This window comes from Ranitomeya imitator, chromosome 3 (assembly GCF_032444005.1).
Source record: "Ranitomeya imitator isolate aRanImi1 chromosome 3, aRanImi1.pri, whole genome shotgun sequence".
NCBI lineage: Eukaryota > Metazoa > Chordata > Amphibia > Anura > Dendrobatidae > Ranitomeya > Ranitomeya imitator.
In genome coordinates, this window is record NC_091284.1 from 149,659,757 (window position 1) to 149,675,005 (window position 15,249).

Below are 15,249 nucleotides of genomic sequence, written 5' to 3' on the forward strand. Positions count from 1 at the left end.
GGGTACTGTTGTGAATTCTGTGGCTGAGTTCACTTCTGTGGTCACAAGTGGTATTGCAGTCTCTGGGCTTCCTCCCTCAGGTGTTTTGGTGAGCTCGTTGGCTGCCTTGCTATTTAGCTCCACCTGAGTCTGTCTTCCTTGCTCCTTGTCAATGTTCCAGTGTTGGATCTGAGCTACTGCATCTTTCCTTGGGCCTGCTGCTCTGCTAGATAAGTGCTTCTAGTTTGTTTTCTGTTTTTTCTGTCCAGCTTGCTATTAACTTTTGCTGGAAGCTCTGAGAAGCAAAGGGGTGCACCGCCGTGCTGTTAGTTCGGCACGGTGGGTCTTTTTGCCCCTTTGCGTGGTTTTCGTTTTAGGGTTTTTTGTAGACTGCATAGTTCTCTTTGCTATCCTCGCTCTGTCTAGAATATCGGGCCTCACTTTGCTGAATCTATTTCATTCCTACGTTTGTCTTTTCATCTTGCTAACAGTCATTATATGTGGGGGGCTGCCTATTCCTTTGGGGTATTTCTCTGAGGTAAGTCAGGCTTGTATTTCTATCTTCAGGCTAGTCAGCTCCTCAGGCAGTGCCGAGTTGCATAGGTAGTGATAGGCGCAATCCACTGCTGCTTATAGTTGTGTGAGGATAGATCAGGTACTGCAGTCTACAGAGATTCCACGTCTCAGAGCTCGTCCTATTACATAGTAACATAGTAACATAGTAAGGCCGAAAAAAGACATTTGTCCATCCAGTTCAGCCTATATTCCATTATAATAAATACCCAGCTCTACGTCCTTCTACAGAACCTAATAATTGTATGATACAATATTGTTCTGCTCCAGGAAGACATCCAGGCCTCTCTTGAACCCCTCGACTGAGTTCGCCATCACCACCTCCTCAGGCAAGCAATTCCAGATTCTCACTGCCCTAACAGTAAAGAATCCTCTTCTATGTTGGTGGAAAAACCTTCTCTCCTCCAGACGCAAAGAATGCCCCCTTGTGCCCGTCACCTTCCTTGGTATAAACAGATCCTCAGCGAGATATTTGTATTGTCCCCTTATATACTTATACATGGTTATTAGATCGCCCCTCAGTCGTCTTTTTTCTAGACTAAATAATCCTAATTTCGCTAATCTATCTGGGTATTGTAGTTCTCCCATCCCCTTTATTAATTTTGTTGCCCTCCTTTGTACTCTCTCTAGTTCCATTATATCCTTCCTGAGCACCGGTGCCCAAAACTGGACACAGTACTCCATGTGCGGTCTAACTAGGGATTTGTACAGAGGCAGTATAATGCTCTCATCATGTGTATCCAGACCTCTTTTAATGCACCCCATGATCCTGTTTGCCTTGGCAGCTGCTGCCTGGCACTGGCTGCTCCAGGTAAGTTTATCATTAACTAGGATCCCCAAGTCCTTCTCCCTGTCAGATTTACCCAGTGGTTTCCCGTTCAGTGTGTAATGGTGATATTGATTCCCTCTTCCCATGTGTATAACCTTACATTTATCATTGTTAAACCTCATCTGCCACCTTTCAGCCCAAGTTTCCAACTTATCCAGATCCATCTGTAGCAGAATACTATCTTCTCTTGTATTAACTGCTTTACATAGTTTTGTATCATCTGCAAATATCGATATTTTACTGTGTAAACCTTCTACCAGATCATTAATGAATATGTTGAAGAGAACAGGTCCCAATACTGACCCCTGCGGTACCCCACTGGTCACAGCGACCCAGTTAGAGACTATACCATTTATAACCACCCTCTGCTTTCTATCACTAAGCCAGTTACTAACCCATTTACACACATTTTCCCCCAGACCAAGCATTCTCATTTTGTGTACCAACCTCTTGTGCGGCACGGTATCAAACGCTTTGGAAAAATCGAGATATACCACGTCCAATGACTCACCGTGGTCCAGCCTATAGCTTACCTCTTCATAAAAACTGATTAGATTGGTTTGACAGGAGCGATTTCTCATAAACCCATGCTGATATGGAGTTAAACAGTTATTCTCATTGAGATAATCCAGAATAACATCCCTCAGAAACCCTTCAAATATTTTACCAACAATAGAGGTTAGACTTACTGGCCTATAATTTCCAGGTTCACTTTTAGAGCCCTTTTTGAATATTGGCACCACATTTGCTATGCGCCAGTCCTGCGGAACAGACCCTGTCGCTATAGAGTCACTAAAAATAAGAAATAATGGTTTATCTATTACATTACTTAGTTCTCTTAGTACTCGTGGGTGTATGCCATCCGGACCCGGAGATTTATCTATTTTAATCTTATTTAGCCGGTTTCGCACCTCTTCTTGGGTTAGATTGGTGACCCTTAATATAGGGTTTTCATTGTTTCTTGGGATTTCACCTAGCATTTCATTTTCCACCGTGAATACCGTGGAGAAGAAGGTGTTTAATATGTTAGCTTTTTCCTCGTCATCTACAACCATTCTTTCCTCACTATTTTTTAAGGGGCCTACATTTTCAGTTTTTATTCTTTTACTATTGATATAGTTGAAGAACAGTTTGGGATTAGTTTTACTCTCCTTAGCAATGTGCTTCTCTGTTTCCTTTTTGGCAGCTTTAATTAGTTTTTTAGATAAAGTATTTTTCTCCCTATAGTTTTTTAGAGCTTCAATGGTGCCATCCTGCTTTAGTAGTGCAAATGCTTTCTTTTTACTGTTAATTGCCTGTCTTACTTCTTTGTTTAGCCACATTGGGTTTTTCCTATTTCTAGTCCTTTTATTCCCACAAGGTATAAACCGCTTACACTGCCTATTTAGAATGTTCTTAAACATTTCCCATTTATTATCTGTATTCTCATTTCTGAGGATATTGTCCCAGTCTACCAGATTAAGGGCATCTCTAAGCTGTTCAAACTTTGCCTTCCTAAAGTTCAATGTTTTTGTGACTCCCTGACAAGTCCCCCTAGTGAAAGACAGGTGAAACTGCACAATATTGTGGTCGCTATTTCCTAAATGCCCAACCACCTGCAGATTTGTTATTCTGTCAGGTCTATTAGATAGTATTAGGTCTAAAAGTGCTGCTCCTCTGGTTGGATTCTGCACCAATTGTGAAAGATAATTTTTCTTGGTTATTAGCAGAAACCTGTTGCCTTTATGGGTTTCACAGGTTTCTGTTTCCCAGTTAATATCCGGGTAGTTAAAGTCCCCCATAACCAGGACCTCATTATGGGTTGCAGCTTCATCTATCTGCTTTAGAAGTAGACTTTCCATGCTTTCTGTTATATTTGTGGGTTTGTAACAGACCCCAATGAGAATTTTGTTACCATTTTTCCCTCCATGAATTTCAACCCATATGGACTCGACATCCTCATTCCCTTCGCTAATATCCTCCCTTAAAGTGGACTTTAGACAAGACTTTACATAGAGACAAACCCCTCCTCCTCTCCGATTTTTACGATCCTTTCTAAACAGACTGTAACCCTGTAAGTTAACTGCCCAGTCATAGCTTTCATCTAACCATGTCTCGGTTATTCCCACTATGTCAAAGTTACCTGTAGATATTTCTGCTTCTAGTTCTTCCATCTTGTTTGTCAGGCTTCTGGCGTTTGCGAGCATGCAGTTCAGAGGATTTTGTTTTGTTCCAATCTCCTCACTGTGGATTGTTTTAGAAATGTTCTTACCTCCCTTCTGAGTATGTTTTCCTGGGTCGTCTTTGTTCGAGTCTAATGTTTTTCTTCCCGTCCCCTCTTCTTCTAGTTTAACGCCCTCCTGATGAGTGTAGCGAGTCTTCTGGCGAATGTGTGTTTCCCAGGTTTGTTGAGGTGTAGTCCGTCTCTGGCGAGGAGTCCATCATACCAGTAATTCACACCGTGGTCCAGGAATCCAAATCCTTGTTGTCTGCACCATCGTCTTAGCCAGTTGTTTGCATCAAGGATCCTGTTCCATCTCCTGGTGCCATGCCCGTCTACTGGAAGGATAGAAGAAAAAACTACCTGTGCATCCAGTTCCTTTACTTTCTTCCCCAACTCTTCAAAGTCCTTGCAGATTGTCGGTAGGTCCTTCCTTGCAGTGTCATTGGTGCCAACATGTATCAGAAGAAATGGGTGGTCGTCCTTGGAGCTGAAGAGCTTTGGTATCCTATCGGTCACATCCTTGATCATCGCACCTGGAAGGCAGCATACTTCTCTTGCAGTTATGTCCGGTCTGCAGATGGCTGCTTCTGTGCCTCTCAGTAGTGAGTCTCCCACCACCACCACTCTTCGTTGCTTCTTGGCTGTACTTTTTGCTGTCACTTGTTGCTGTGTGCCCTTTTCTTTTTGGCTTGCTGGTATTGCTTCATTCTTAGGTGTGCCATCTTCATCCTCTACAAAGATTTGATATCGGTTCTTCAGTTGTGTGGTTGGTGATTTCATTGTTTTTGGTTATTGCCAGATCTCTGTATGTGCGCTGATTACTGCACGCTGTGTTGCCTGATTGCCAGCCATAACACTAACTGGGTCGCTGTGACCAGTGGGGTACCGCAGGGGTCGGTATTGGGACCTGTTCTCTTCAACATATTCATTAATGATCTGGTAGAAGGTTTACACAGTAAAATATCGATATTTGCAGATGATACAAAACTATGTAAAGCAGTTAATACAAGAGAAGATAGTATTCTGCTACAGATGGATCTGGATAAGTTGGAAACTTGGGCTGAAAGGTGGCAGATGAGGTTTAAACAATGATAAATGTAAGGTTATACACATGGGAAGAAGGAATCAATGTCACCATTACACACTGAATGGGAAACCACTGGGTAAATCTGACAGGGAGAAGGACTTGGGGATCCTAGTTAATGATAAACTTACCTGGAGCAGCCAGTGCCAGGCAGCAGCTGCCAAGGCAAACAGGATCATGGGGTGCATTAAAAGAGGTCTGGATACACATGATGAGAGCATTATACTGCCTCTGTACAAATCCCTAGTTAGACCGCACATGGAGTACTGTGTCCAGTTTTGGGCACCGGTGCTCAGGAAGGATATAATGGAACTAGAGAGAGTACAAAGGAGGGCAACAAAATTAATAAAGGGGATGGGAGAACTACAATACCCAGATAGATTAGCGAAATTAGGATTATTTAGTCTAGAAAAAAGACGACTGAGGGGCGATCTAATAACCATGTATAAGTATATAAGGGGACAATACAAATATCTCGCTGAGGATCTGTTTATACCAAGGAAGGTGACGGGCACAAGGGGGCATTCTTTGCGTCTGGAGGAGAGAAGGTTTTTCCACCAACATAGAAGAGGATTCTTTACTGTTAGGGCAGTGAGAATCTGGAATTGCTTGCCTGAGGAGGTGGTGATGGCGAACTCAGTCGAGGGGTTCAAGAGAGGCCTGGATGTCTTCCTGGAGCAGAACAATATTGTATCATACAATTATTAGGTTCTGTAGAAGGACGTAGATCTGGGGATTTATTATGATGGAATATAGGCTGAACTGGATGGACAAATGTCTTTTTTCGGCCTTACTAACTATGTTACTATGTTACTATGTTACTATGATGTGGTTTCTGTTTCATGCCAGCTCCATGTTCTGTGTCTCTGCTCTCTGCATGCCTCATGGCCATGTGTATAGGGGGCCGGCGCTTGAACTCTCTGGTTCTTATAGGAATCAGGTGCATCTGTCTAATCAGTTCCTGACCAATTATCAAGAGGCCTCCTGTATATAGTGCAGCTCCACCCTGTGGTCTGGGCCTGTGCAATATGTTAGCTCAGTTTGTTTCTTGCTTCTGAGTTTGCCAGGTCCTGCTCTGAGTTTCTCCCTCTCTGGAGGCTTTTCTCTGTGCTATTGCCTTGATCTTGTAGTCTGCCCTCCAGGAGGCAGAATATCCTGGTCCCTGTGTCTTTGTCCCTGTGTCTTGTTCCATTGCCTTGTCTGTACTTTGTCTTTTCTCGGTCTCCTTGCCTGTGGCTTCCTTCCCTGCTGTGTCTTTCCTTGTGTTCTCAGTCTGCTTACACTCTGCACTCTTGCGGCTCTGCCTGCTCTGTATCTTGGTGGCTTTGCCGCTGCTCCGTACTCCTGCGGTTCTGCTCCGTTCTACTCTGCTCCGCTCCCGTTGCTGCAGAAACCTTTCTGCAATCCTTGCGATTCCATTCTGCTTAGCTTCTGCAGTATCTCTTGCTGCAGCTTCTCTCCACATTCTTTGTGGCTTTGCTCAGCTTTTGTTGCTACGCTATCTCTTGCTGCTTTTCCACTCCTATCTGCAGTCTTGCACTCCTCTCCTGTGTGAACAGGTCCCAACCTGTTTCTTCATACCTCATTCCTTTCTGCTTGTTTCCTTTCCTGCTCCTCCTGTGTGAACAGGTCCCTACCTGTCCCTCCAAACTACATATCTGTTCCTGCACCTCCAGTGTGAACAGGTCCCTACCTGTTCCTCCAAACTACATATCTGTACCTGCACCTCCTGTGTGAACAGGCCCCTACCTGTTCCTCCAAACTACATATCTGTACCTGCACCTCCAGTGTGAACAGGCCCCTACCTGTTCCTTCATATACCACATCAACCAATCCTGTGTTCCTGCCAGTCCTGCCGTTCCTGCCCTGCCTTCCAGTCCTGTGTTCTCTGCAGTGCCTCCCAATCCTGTGTTCCTGCCAGTCCTGCCGTTCCTGCACTGCCTTCCAGTCCTGTGTTCCTGCTGTCCTAGCCAGTCCTGTGTTCTCTGCCGTGTCTCTGCCAGCCTACTCGTCTGAGTTCCAGCTGTGCTCTTCTGCCAGTCCTGCCTAATGCCCGCACCAATCCTGGTGTTCCTGTCTCCCAAGTGGGATCAGCAGCCACAGCCAGACACCACCCTGGAGTAGCACCTGGCAGCTGCCTGCTGCACAAGCCTGACCTCACCATTAGAGGCTCCAGTGAAAACCCAGGCAGCTGTCATAGTTACGCCCCTTCCAGGGTAGTCTGGTTTGTGGCACAGTGGGGCCACAAACCCCCTGAGCTCACGCCCACCAGTCAGGGCGTGAGCGTGACAGACTCGTAAAGGATCTAACCCTCACATTTGGTCTTCGGAGGCTGAAGATGCTTTATGCTCTCTAAAACAAGCCTTTGCCTCGGCTCCTGTACTCCGTCGACCTGAGATCAATAAGCCCTTCATTTTAGAAGTAGATGCCTCTGCCATCGGCGCCGGCGCAGAACTTTCCCAGAGATCTTCTTCCGGACAACTGGCTACCTGTGGTTTCTTTTCCAAGATCTTCTCCGTCTCTGAAAGAAATTACACCATTGGCGACAAGAAACTATTGGACATCAAGTTGGCGTTGGAGGAGTGGCGGTATCTGTTAGAAGGAACTGTTCATCCTTTCAAGATCTATACTGACCACAAGAATCTGCAGTATATCTGCTCAGCGCAAAGACTTAACCCCCGACAAGCCAGATGGTCATTATTCTTTGCCCGCTTTGACTTTGAATTCCATTTCCGTCCCAGCAACAAGAACCTCAAGGCTGATGCTTTATCCAGATCTTTTCTCGCATCCGATGCGGAAGAGGAGCCTTCACACATCGTGGATCCCAGCAAAATCATTCTTGTGGCTCCGTTTAGCATGTCTTCTTTGCTCCCTAGTAAGACCTTTGTCCAGGAGAACGAGAGGACTCAAGTTCTTCGTTGGGGTCATGCCTCTAAACTGGCAGGCCATGTGGGATATAAGAAGACACTTGCTCTCATTTCGCGCCACTATTGGTGGCCATCTCTTCTTCCGGATGTCCGAGGTTTTGTCGCTGCGTGTCCTTCGTGTGCAAGGAACAAGGTTTCTAAACGTCTGCCCTCCGGTCTCCTGCATCCGCTTCCAGTTCTTTCGGCTCCATGGCAACATATTGCAATGGATTTCATTACCGATTTACCCCGGTCTTCTGGTCATACAGTCATATTTGTGGTCGTACATCGATTCTCCAAGATGGCTCATTTCGTTCCTTTGCCAGGCTTACCTTCTGCTCCAGAATTGGCAAGAATCTTCATTACTCATATCTTCCGGATTCACGGTTTCCCGCTACACATTGTCTCTGATAGAGGAGTCCAGTTCACCTCTCGATTCTGGCGGGCTCTTTGCAAACTAATGAACGTTACTTTAGATTTCTCTACAGCTTACCATCCACAGACCAACGGACAAGCAGAGTGCACAAACCAAATTCTAATGACTTATCTTTGTCATTTTTCCAACGGTCATCAAAATGACTGGTCTGATTTGCTTCCATGGGCCGAGTTCGCATACAATAACCATATCAATGTTTCTTCTTCCAAGTCTCCCTTCTTTATCGTCTACGGGCAACATCCTGGTATTCCTCTGCCGGTAATTCCTGTCTCGGGTGTGTCGGCAGCCGATCTTCTGTCCGAGGAGTTCTCCAGGGTCTGATGGGAGACCAAAATCACGTTAGATCAGGCACAGGCCAGGACTAAGAGATGTGCTGATAAGAGACGCCTGGATCCTCCGTTATTTCAGCCTGGTGATAAGGTGTGGTTGTCTTCCAACTTTCTTCATCTTACAATCCCCTCGTATAAACTGGGTCCACACTACGTAGGTCCTTTCAAGGTTTTGTCTCATATCAATGATGTTGCCTACAAATTGAAATTGCCCACCTCACTTCGCATTCCCAACTCTTTTCATGTCTCCCTTCTAAAACCTGTCGTTTTCAATCAGTTCCATGTTTCTCCTGCTCAAACTCCTTTACCTGTCTCTGACCCAGACGTCTTTGAGGTTAAGGACATTCTTGCCATGAAAAAGTCTTGAGGCAAAACTCTCTTTTTGGTTGATTGGAAGGGTTTTGGTCCCGAAGAGAGGTCTTGGGAGCCCCGTGAGAGCATACAAGCTCCTCAGATTTTATCCAGATTTCTGTCTGGTCTTAGAAAGGAGGGGAGTAAGGGGAGGGGTACTGTCACGGCCACTCCTTCCGCTCATTCTTCCAGCTGCGGCGCGCTCCTCCTGCAGGTGCGCGTCCTCTCCTTCATTCTTCTCCGCTCCCTGGTTCTCGTCGGGGCGCGTGCGCAACGCTCACTTCAGCACTTCCTCTTTCTGATTTACAGGCGCTCTGTATCTCCTCTCTGTGATCCTGGAGGACCGTGACCCGGAAGTCCTCCAGTACTCCATGTATATAAGGCGATTCCTTTTTCTTCTCCTTGCCTGTCTGTCATTTGTGCTTTTGTGACTCAGGTCCACCTTTGTCTTTGCACTGCCTGTTTTTAGTTTCCACTCTGTCCAGTCAGTTCAGCTTCTCTGTCTCTCCCAGGCTTCCTTGTCTCCTCGTCCAGTCCAGTCCTCCCAGTGTCCTCTCCGTGCTCTGTTAGTCTGGTGTCTGTCCTGTCCTGCTTCCTTTGTGTCTTCCCCTTCGCAGTGCTCCTTTGGTCTCACCTGTACCCAGCTCTTACCTAACTATACTTCATCTTACCCCGCTCTGTCCATCCTACGCCTAGCTTCTCCATTTTGTACCTCCTACTACCTGTCTATGGGTTACAGCTTCTGCGGCAATAGTCTCCCTTGGGTCTGCCCCTAACGCTCCCTGTATAGGGGGTGGTCTACCTGGTCAGCTCACCCTTGGGAGGTTCGTTGTCGTGGATGTGCGTGTCCACCCCAGGTATTCCAAAAGATCTGACAATAGGACTGCACTCGGATGACATCTGAGTGCAGTCTGATTTTCACACATGCTATAGAGTACAACTTTATTTGTTAATTATGTACAGAGATTGCTACTCTTAGTTTGCACCTTGTGGTAATGCTACTCACTCGGCTGTTCACAGAGGTAGGCACAGAAAGGTTTCTGCAGCTGGTTTATTTAACACTGCATAAACCAATATGGGTTCAATAATATAAGCATATATTTTTATGTTTCCATGCTATAGCATTAGAGTGCAACGTTGTTTCTTAATTATCTACTGCTTCAGCCAAATGTTTGAAATTTTGACTTCTCCATCCAGAGCACCAGCTGCTATTTTTCTGCACCTCAGTTGCTATACTTTGGTGCATAGTTGAATCAATTGGTTTTGTTTGCCTGTCAAATTTAAATTTTTCTGGCCCAATTTTTCCGTGAAGTCCACTTCTGGCCAGAGTTCTCCGAACCGTGGAATGGGTCTTGTTGGTTTTGGATAGTAATCTGAATTGATGACGCTGCTGGACATCTTACGATTTTTTAAGGAAAATAATCATGACTTGTCATTCACGTGTAGCACAAAGTTTCCTTGGCCGACCACTGCATCCAGTCTGCTTTGAAATCTTTGCCTGAGTGAGATCTTGCTGATTCAGTATAACTACTTAGTAGGGTTGAGCTACTTTTACTTTTATAGGGTCGGGTTTCACGAAACCCGACTTTTTCAAAAGTCGGGTCGAGTGAAATCGGCCGATCCTATAAAAAAGTCGGGGTCGGGTCGGCCGAAACACGAAACCCAATGCAGTGCATTGGGTTTCCAATGGTTCCCAGGGTCTGAAGGAGAGGAAACTCTCCTTCAGACCCTGGGATCCATTTTTAAGTGTAAAATAAAGAATTAAAATAATAAATATTGCTATACTCACCCTCTGACGCGCCCTGGTACTAACCGGCAGCCTTCCTTCCTTAGAATCAGCGCGTGAAGGGCCTTAGATGACGTCGCGGCATGTGACCGCTCGCGCGACCAATCACAAGCCGCGACGTCACCGAAGGTCCTTCAAGCGCTGATTCTTAGGAAGGAAGGCTGCCTTAGAATCAGCGCTTGAAGGACCTTCGGTGACGTCGCGGCTTGTGATTGGTCGCGCGAGCGGTCACATAAGCGGTCGTGCGACCAATCACAAGCCGCGACGTCATCTAAGGCCCTTCACGCGCTGATTCTAAGGAAGGAAGGCTGCCGGTTAGTACCAGGGCGCGTCAGAGGGTGAGTATAGTAATATTTTTTATTTTAATTCTTTATTTTACACTTAAATATGGATTCCGATACCGATTTCCGATATTGCAAACATATCGGAACTCGGTGTCGGAATTCCGATACCAGATTCAGAAGATCGCCGACCTCATGGCCGACCCCACACAGGGGTCGGGTCGGGTTTCATGAAACCCGACTTTGCCAAAAGTCGGCGACTTCTGAAAATGGCCGACCCGTTTCGCTCAACCCTACTACTTAGTAGTAAAAGCTCACCGACAAGATGAAACAACCACTTTCAATCCAGTGTTGGCTGTTTGGCATTAGTGCACAAAAAGATAAGAGATAATAGTCTGTATGTGGCGTTGTTAAGACAGGCAATGCAGAGCATCTGGTTTACAGCCTATTACTAACGCACAGATGCTCTGCATTGCCTGTGTGAACAACGCCACGTACAGACTATTATCTCTTATCTTTTTGTGCACTGATGCCAAACAGCCAAGACTGGATTGAAAGTGGTTGTTTCATCGGTATTTTTTGCACCTGTGTGTTTGCCATCATTAATTGGGTCCGCTGCACCCTGCAGTGCATTTGGTTGGAGGCTTCAGCAGGTAAACATCTCTGCATTTTTCTCTGTGACTTTTTTCAATAACTACTTAGTAGTAGTATAACTACTTGCTGGGCTCAGTATTGCCATAATGTAAGATCTGTGATGTGAAACAGACTTCCACAGAGTTTGCCGTTTGTTCACCCAGTTTTGAACCTCCTACACAGCTGTGTCTGTTTCAGTTAATGACTGTATTCAAACTACATATAAAGATGATGATCATTATCACATTTGGAATAATGGATACTCATACACCTGACTATAATGCTACAAAATCCCTGACCTTGTGCAAGCATGCCAAGAAAAATGCATGCTGTTATAAAGACAAAGGGCCGTCACACCAAATATTTATGTGATTTAGATTTCTCTATTGCTTGTTTACTTTACATTTTGGTAATTAGTAAAAATAAACTATTATCACTTCTATTTTAAAATTGAAATTATTCTTGCTTTGTAGCATTTTTCCCACACCTGCCTAAAACCTTTGCTTAGTGGTATATGCAGTATGTATACATATATTTGTCAGCAGTTTACATGGAAAACTATTTTTTTTTCTTTTAGGATGTTCAGGAGCTCTTGCAAAACAATTTGTGTCTAGATACAATGAGTCAACAGTCACCATAATGGATCTGCCCAAAGTTGTGGAAACAGCTAAGAAACATTTTATAACAGATAAGGATCAACAGATATATTTCCTTGAAGGTGCAGTAAATAAAATTTCATTGGCTATATAATGAAGAACATTTCAGATTTGTGTATTGACTTACTAGCTGTACATTCTTACATCCGACGTACTATCCTGTTGAGGTGGTCTGGGCCCCTTATGACCAGCGACGGGATAGTACGTCATCACCGATCAGCCGCGCTCACGGCCGGGTGTCAGCTGTCAAAGCTGACATCTGGCACTATGTGCCAGGAGCGGTCACGGACCACTCCTGGCATATTAACCCCTGGAACACTGCGATCAAACATGATCGCAGCGTTCCGTGGGCATAGGGAAGCATCGCGCAGCTCCCTCGGAACAACGCGATGTGATCGTGTTGTTCTGAGCGTCTCCTCCCTCCAGACCCCGGATCCAAACTGGCCACGGGGCTCCTTCCAGGTCCTGCAGGGAGGTGGCTTGCAAGCGCCTGCTCAGAGCAAGCAAGAGCAGCACTGCCTGTCAGATTGCTGATATGACACAGTGCTTTGCAAAGCGATCTGACACTATACCTTGATGTCCCACCCTGGGACAAAGTAAAAAAAGTAAAAAAAAAAAATATTTACATGTGTAGAAAAAAAAAAAAAAAAAACCTAAATAAAGAAAAAAAATGTTCCAATATATACATTTCTTTAAATAAATAAAAAAACAATAAAAGTACACATATTTAGTATTGCTACATCCGCAACAACCCGACCTATAAAACTGTCCCACTAGTTAACACCTTCAGTGAACACCATAAAAAAACAAGGCAAAAAACAACGCTTTATTATCATACCGCCGATCAAAAAGTGAAATAACACGCGATCAAAAAGACGGATATAAAAAAACATGGTACTGCTGAAAACGTCATCTTGTCCCGCAAAAAAATGAGCCACCATACAGTGTCATCTGTGAAAAAATAAAAAAGTTATAGTCCTCAGAATAAAGCGATGCAAAAATAATTATTTTTTATATAAAATAGTTTTTATGTATAATAGCACCAAAACATAAAAAAATTATATAAATGAGGTATCGCTGTAATCGTACTGACCCGAAGAATAAAACTGCTTTATCAATTTTACCAAACGTGGAACGGTATAAACGCCCCCTCAAAAGAAATTCATGAATTCCTGGTTTTTGGTCATTCTGGCTCACAAAAATCGGAATAAAAAGCGATTAAAAAAATGGCACGTGCCCGAAAATGGTACCAATAAAGACGTCAACTCGTCCCGCAAAAGACAAAATCTCACATGACTCTGCGGACCCAAATATGGAAAAATTATAGCTCTGAAAATGTGGAGATGCAAAAACTATTTTTTGCAGTAAAAAGCGTCTTTTAGTGTGTGACAGCTGACAATCATAAAAATCCACTAAAAAACCCCGATATAAATAGTAATTCAAACCCCCCTTCATCACTCGCTTAGTTAGGGAAAAATAATAAAATTAAAAAAAAGTATTTATTTCCATTTTCCCATTAGGGTTAGGGTTGGGGCTACAGTTAGGGTTGGGGCTAAAGTTAGGGTTATGGTTGGGGCTAAAGTTAGGGTTGGGGCTCAAGTTAGGGTTGGGGCTAAAGCTAGAGTTTTGGGTTTCGATTACATTTACGGTTGGGATTAGGGTTAGGGATGTGTCAGGGTTAGGGGTGTGATTAGGGCTATGGTTGGGATTAGGGTTAGGGATGTGTTGGAGTTAGGGGTGTGGTTAGGGTTTGGATTAGGGGTGTGTTGAGGTTAGGGGTGTGTTGGAGTTAGGGGTATGGTTGGGATTAGGGTTAGGGGCGTTTTTGCGTCAGGGGTATGGTTAGGGTTATAGTTAGGGTTGGGACTGGGGATAGGGGTGTGTTTGGGTTAGGGTTTCAGTTAGAATTGGGGGGTTTCATGGTTTAGGCACATCAGGGACTCTCCAAATGCGACATGGTGCCCGATCTCATTTCCAGCCAATTCTGCGTTGAAAAAGTAAAACAGTGCTCCTTCCCTTCCGAGCTCTCCCGTGTGCCCAAACAGGGGTTTAACCAAACATATGGGGTATCAGCGTACTCAGGACAAATTGGACAACAACTTTTGGAGTCCAATTTCCCGTGTTACAGTTTGGAAAATAAAAATTTGGGGGCTAAAAATCATTTTTGTGGGAAAAAATGATTTTTTATTTTCACGGCTCTGCGTTATAAACTGTAGTGAAACACTTGGGGGTTCAAAGTTCTCACAATACATCTAGATAAGTTCCTTAAGGGTGTCTACCAAAATGGTGTCACTTGTGGGGGATTTTAATGTTTAGGCACATCAGGGGCTCTCCAAACGCAACATGACGTCCTATCTCAATTCCAGTCAATTTTGCATTGAAAAGTCAAACGGCTCTCCTTCCCTTCTGAGCTCTGCCATGCGCCCAACCAGTGGTTTACCCACACATATGGGGTATCCGCATACTCAGGACGAATGAATTGCACAACAACTTTTGGGGTCCAATTTCTTCTGTTACCCTTGGTAAAATAAAAAATTGGGGGCAAAAAGATCATTTTTGTGAAAAAATATGATTTTTTTATTTTTACGGCTGCACGTTATAAACTTCTGTGAAGCACTTGGTGTGTCAAATTGCTCACCACACATATAGATAAGTTCCTTAGGGGGGTCTACTTTCCAAATTGTGTAACTTGTTGGGGGTTTTAGTGTTTAGGCACATCAGGGGCTCTCCAAACGCGACATGACGTCCTATCTCAATTCCAGTCAATTTTGCATTGAAAAGTCAAACGGCGCTCCTTCCCTTCTGAGCTTTGCCATGCGCCCAAATAGTGGTTTACCCCCACATATGGGGTATCATCGTACTTAGGACAAATTGTACAACAACTTTTGGAGTCCAATTTCTCCTGTTACCCTTGGTAAAATAAAACAAATTGGAGCTGAATTAAATTTTTTGTGAAAAAAAGTTAAAGGTTCATTTTTTTTTTAAAACATTCTAAAAATTCCTGTGAAACACCTGAAGGGTTAATAAACTTATTGAATGTGGTTTTGAGCACCTTGAGATGTGCAGTTTTTAGAATGGTGTCACACTTGGGGATTTTCTATCATATATATACACCTCTCAAAGTGACTTCAAATGTGATGTGGTCCCTAAAAAAAAAAAACTGGTGTTGTAAAAATGAGAAATTGCTGGTCAACTTTTAACCC

At 44.2% G+C, this 15,249-nt stretch overlaps 1 protein-coding gene across 1 annotated transcript in view; it reads left to right on the forward strand.

Annotated features, from left to right (window-relative positions):
* Nucleotides 1–15,249, forward strand: part of LOC138673020 (acetylserotonin O-methyltransferase-like) — a 194,482-nt gene that overhangs the window by 133,669 nt on the left and 45,564 nt on the right. The window contains exon 6 of the mRNA XM_069761556.1: nt 11,968–12,108. Coding sequence (XP_069617657.1) covers nt 11,968–12,108 — 141 coding nt within the window. The remainder of the gene's footprint in view (nt 1–11,967; nt 12,109–15,249) is intronic.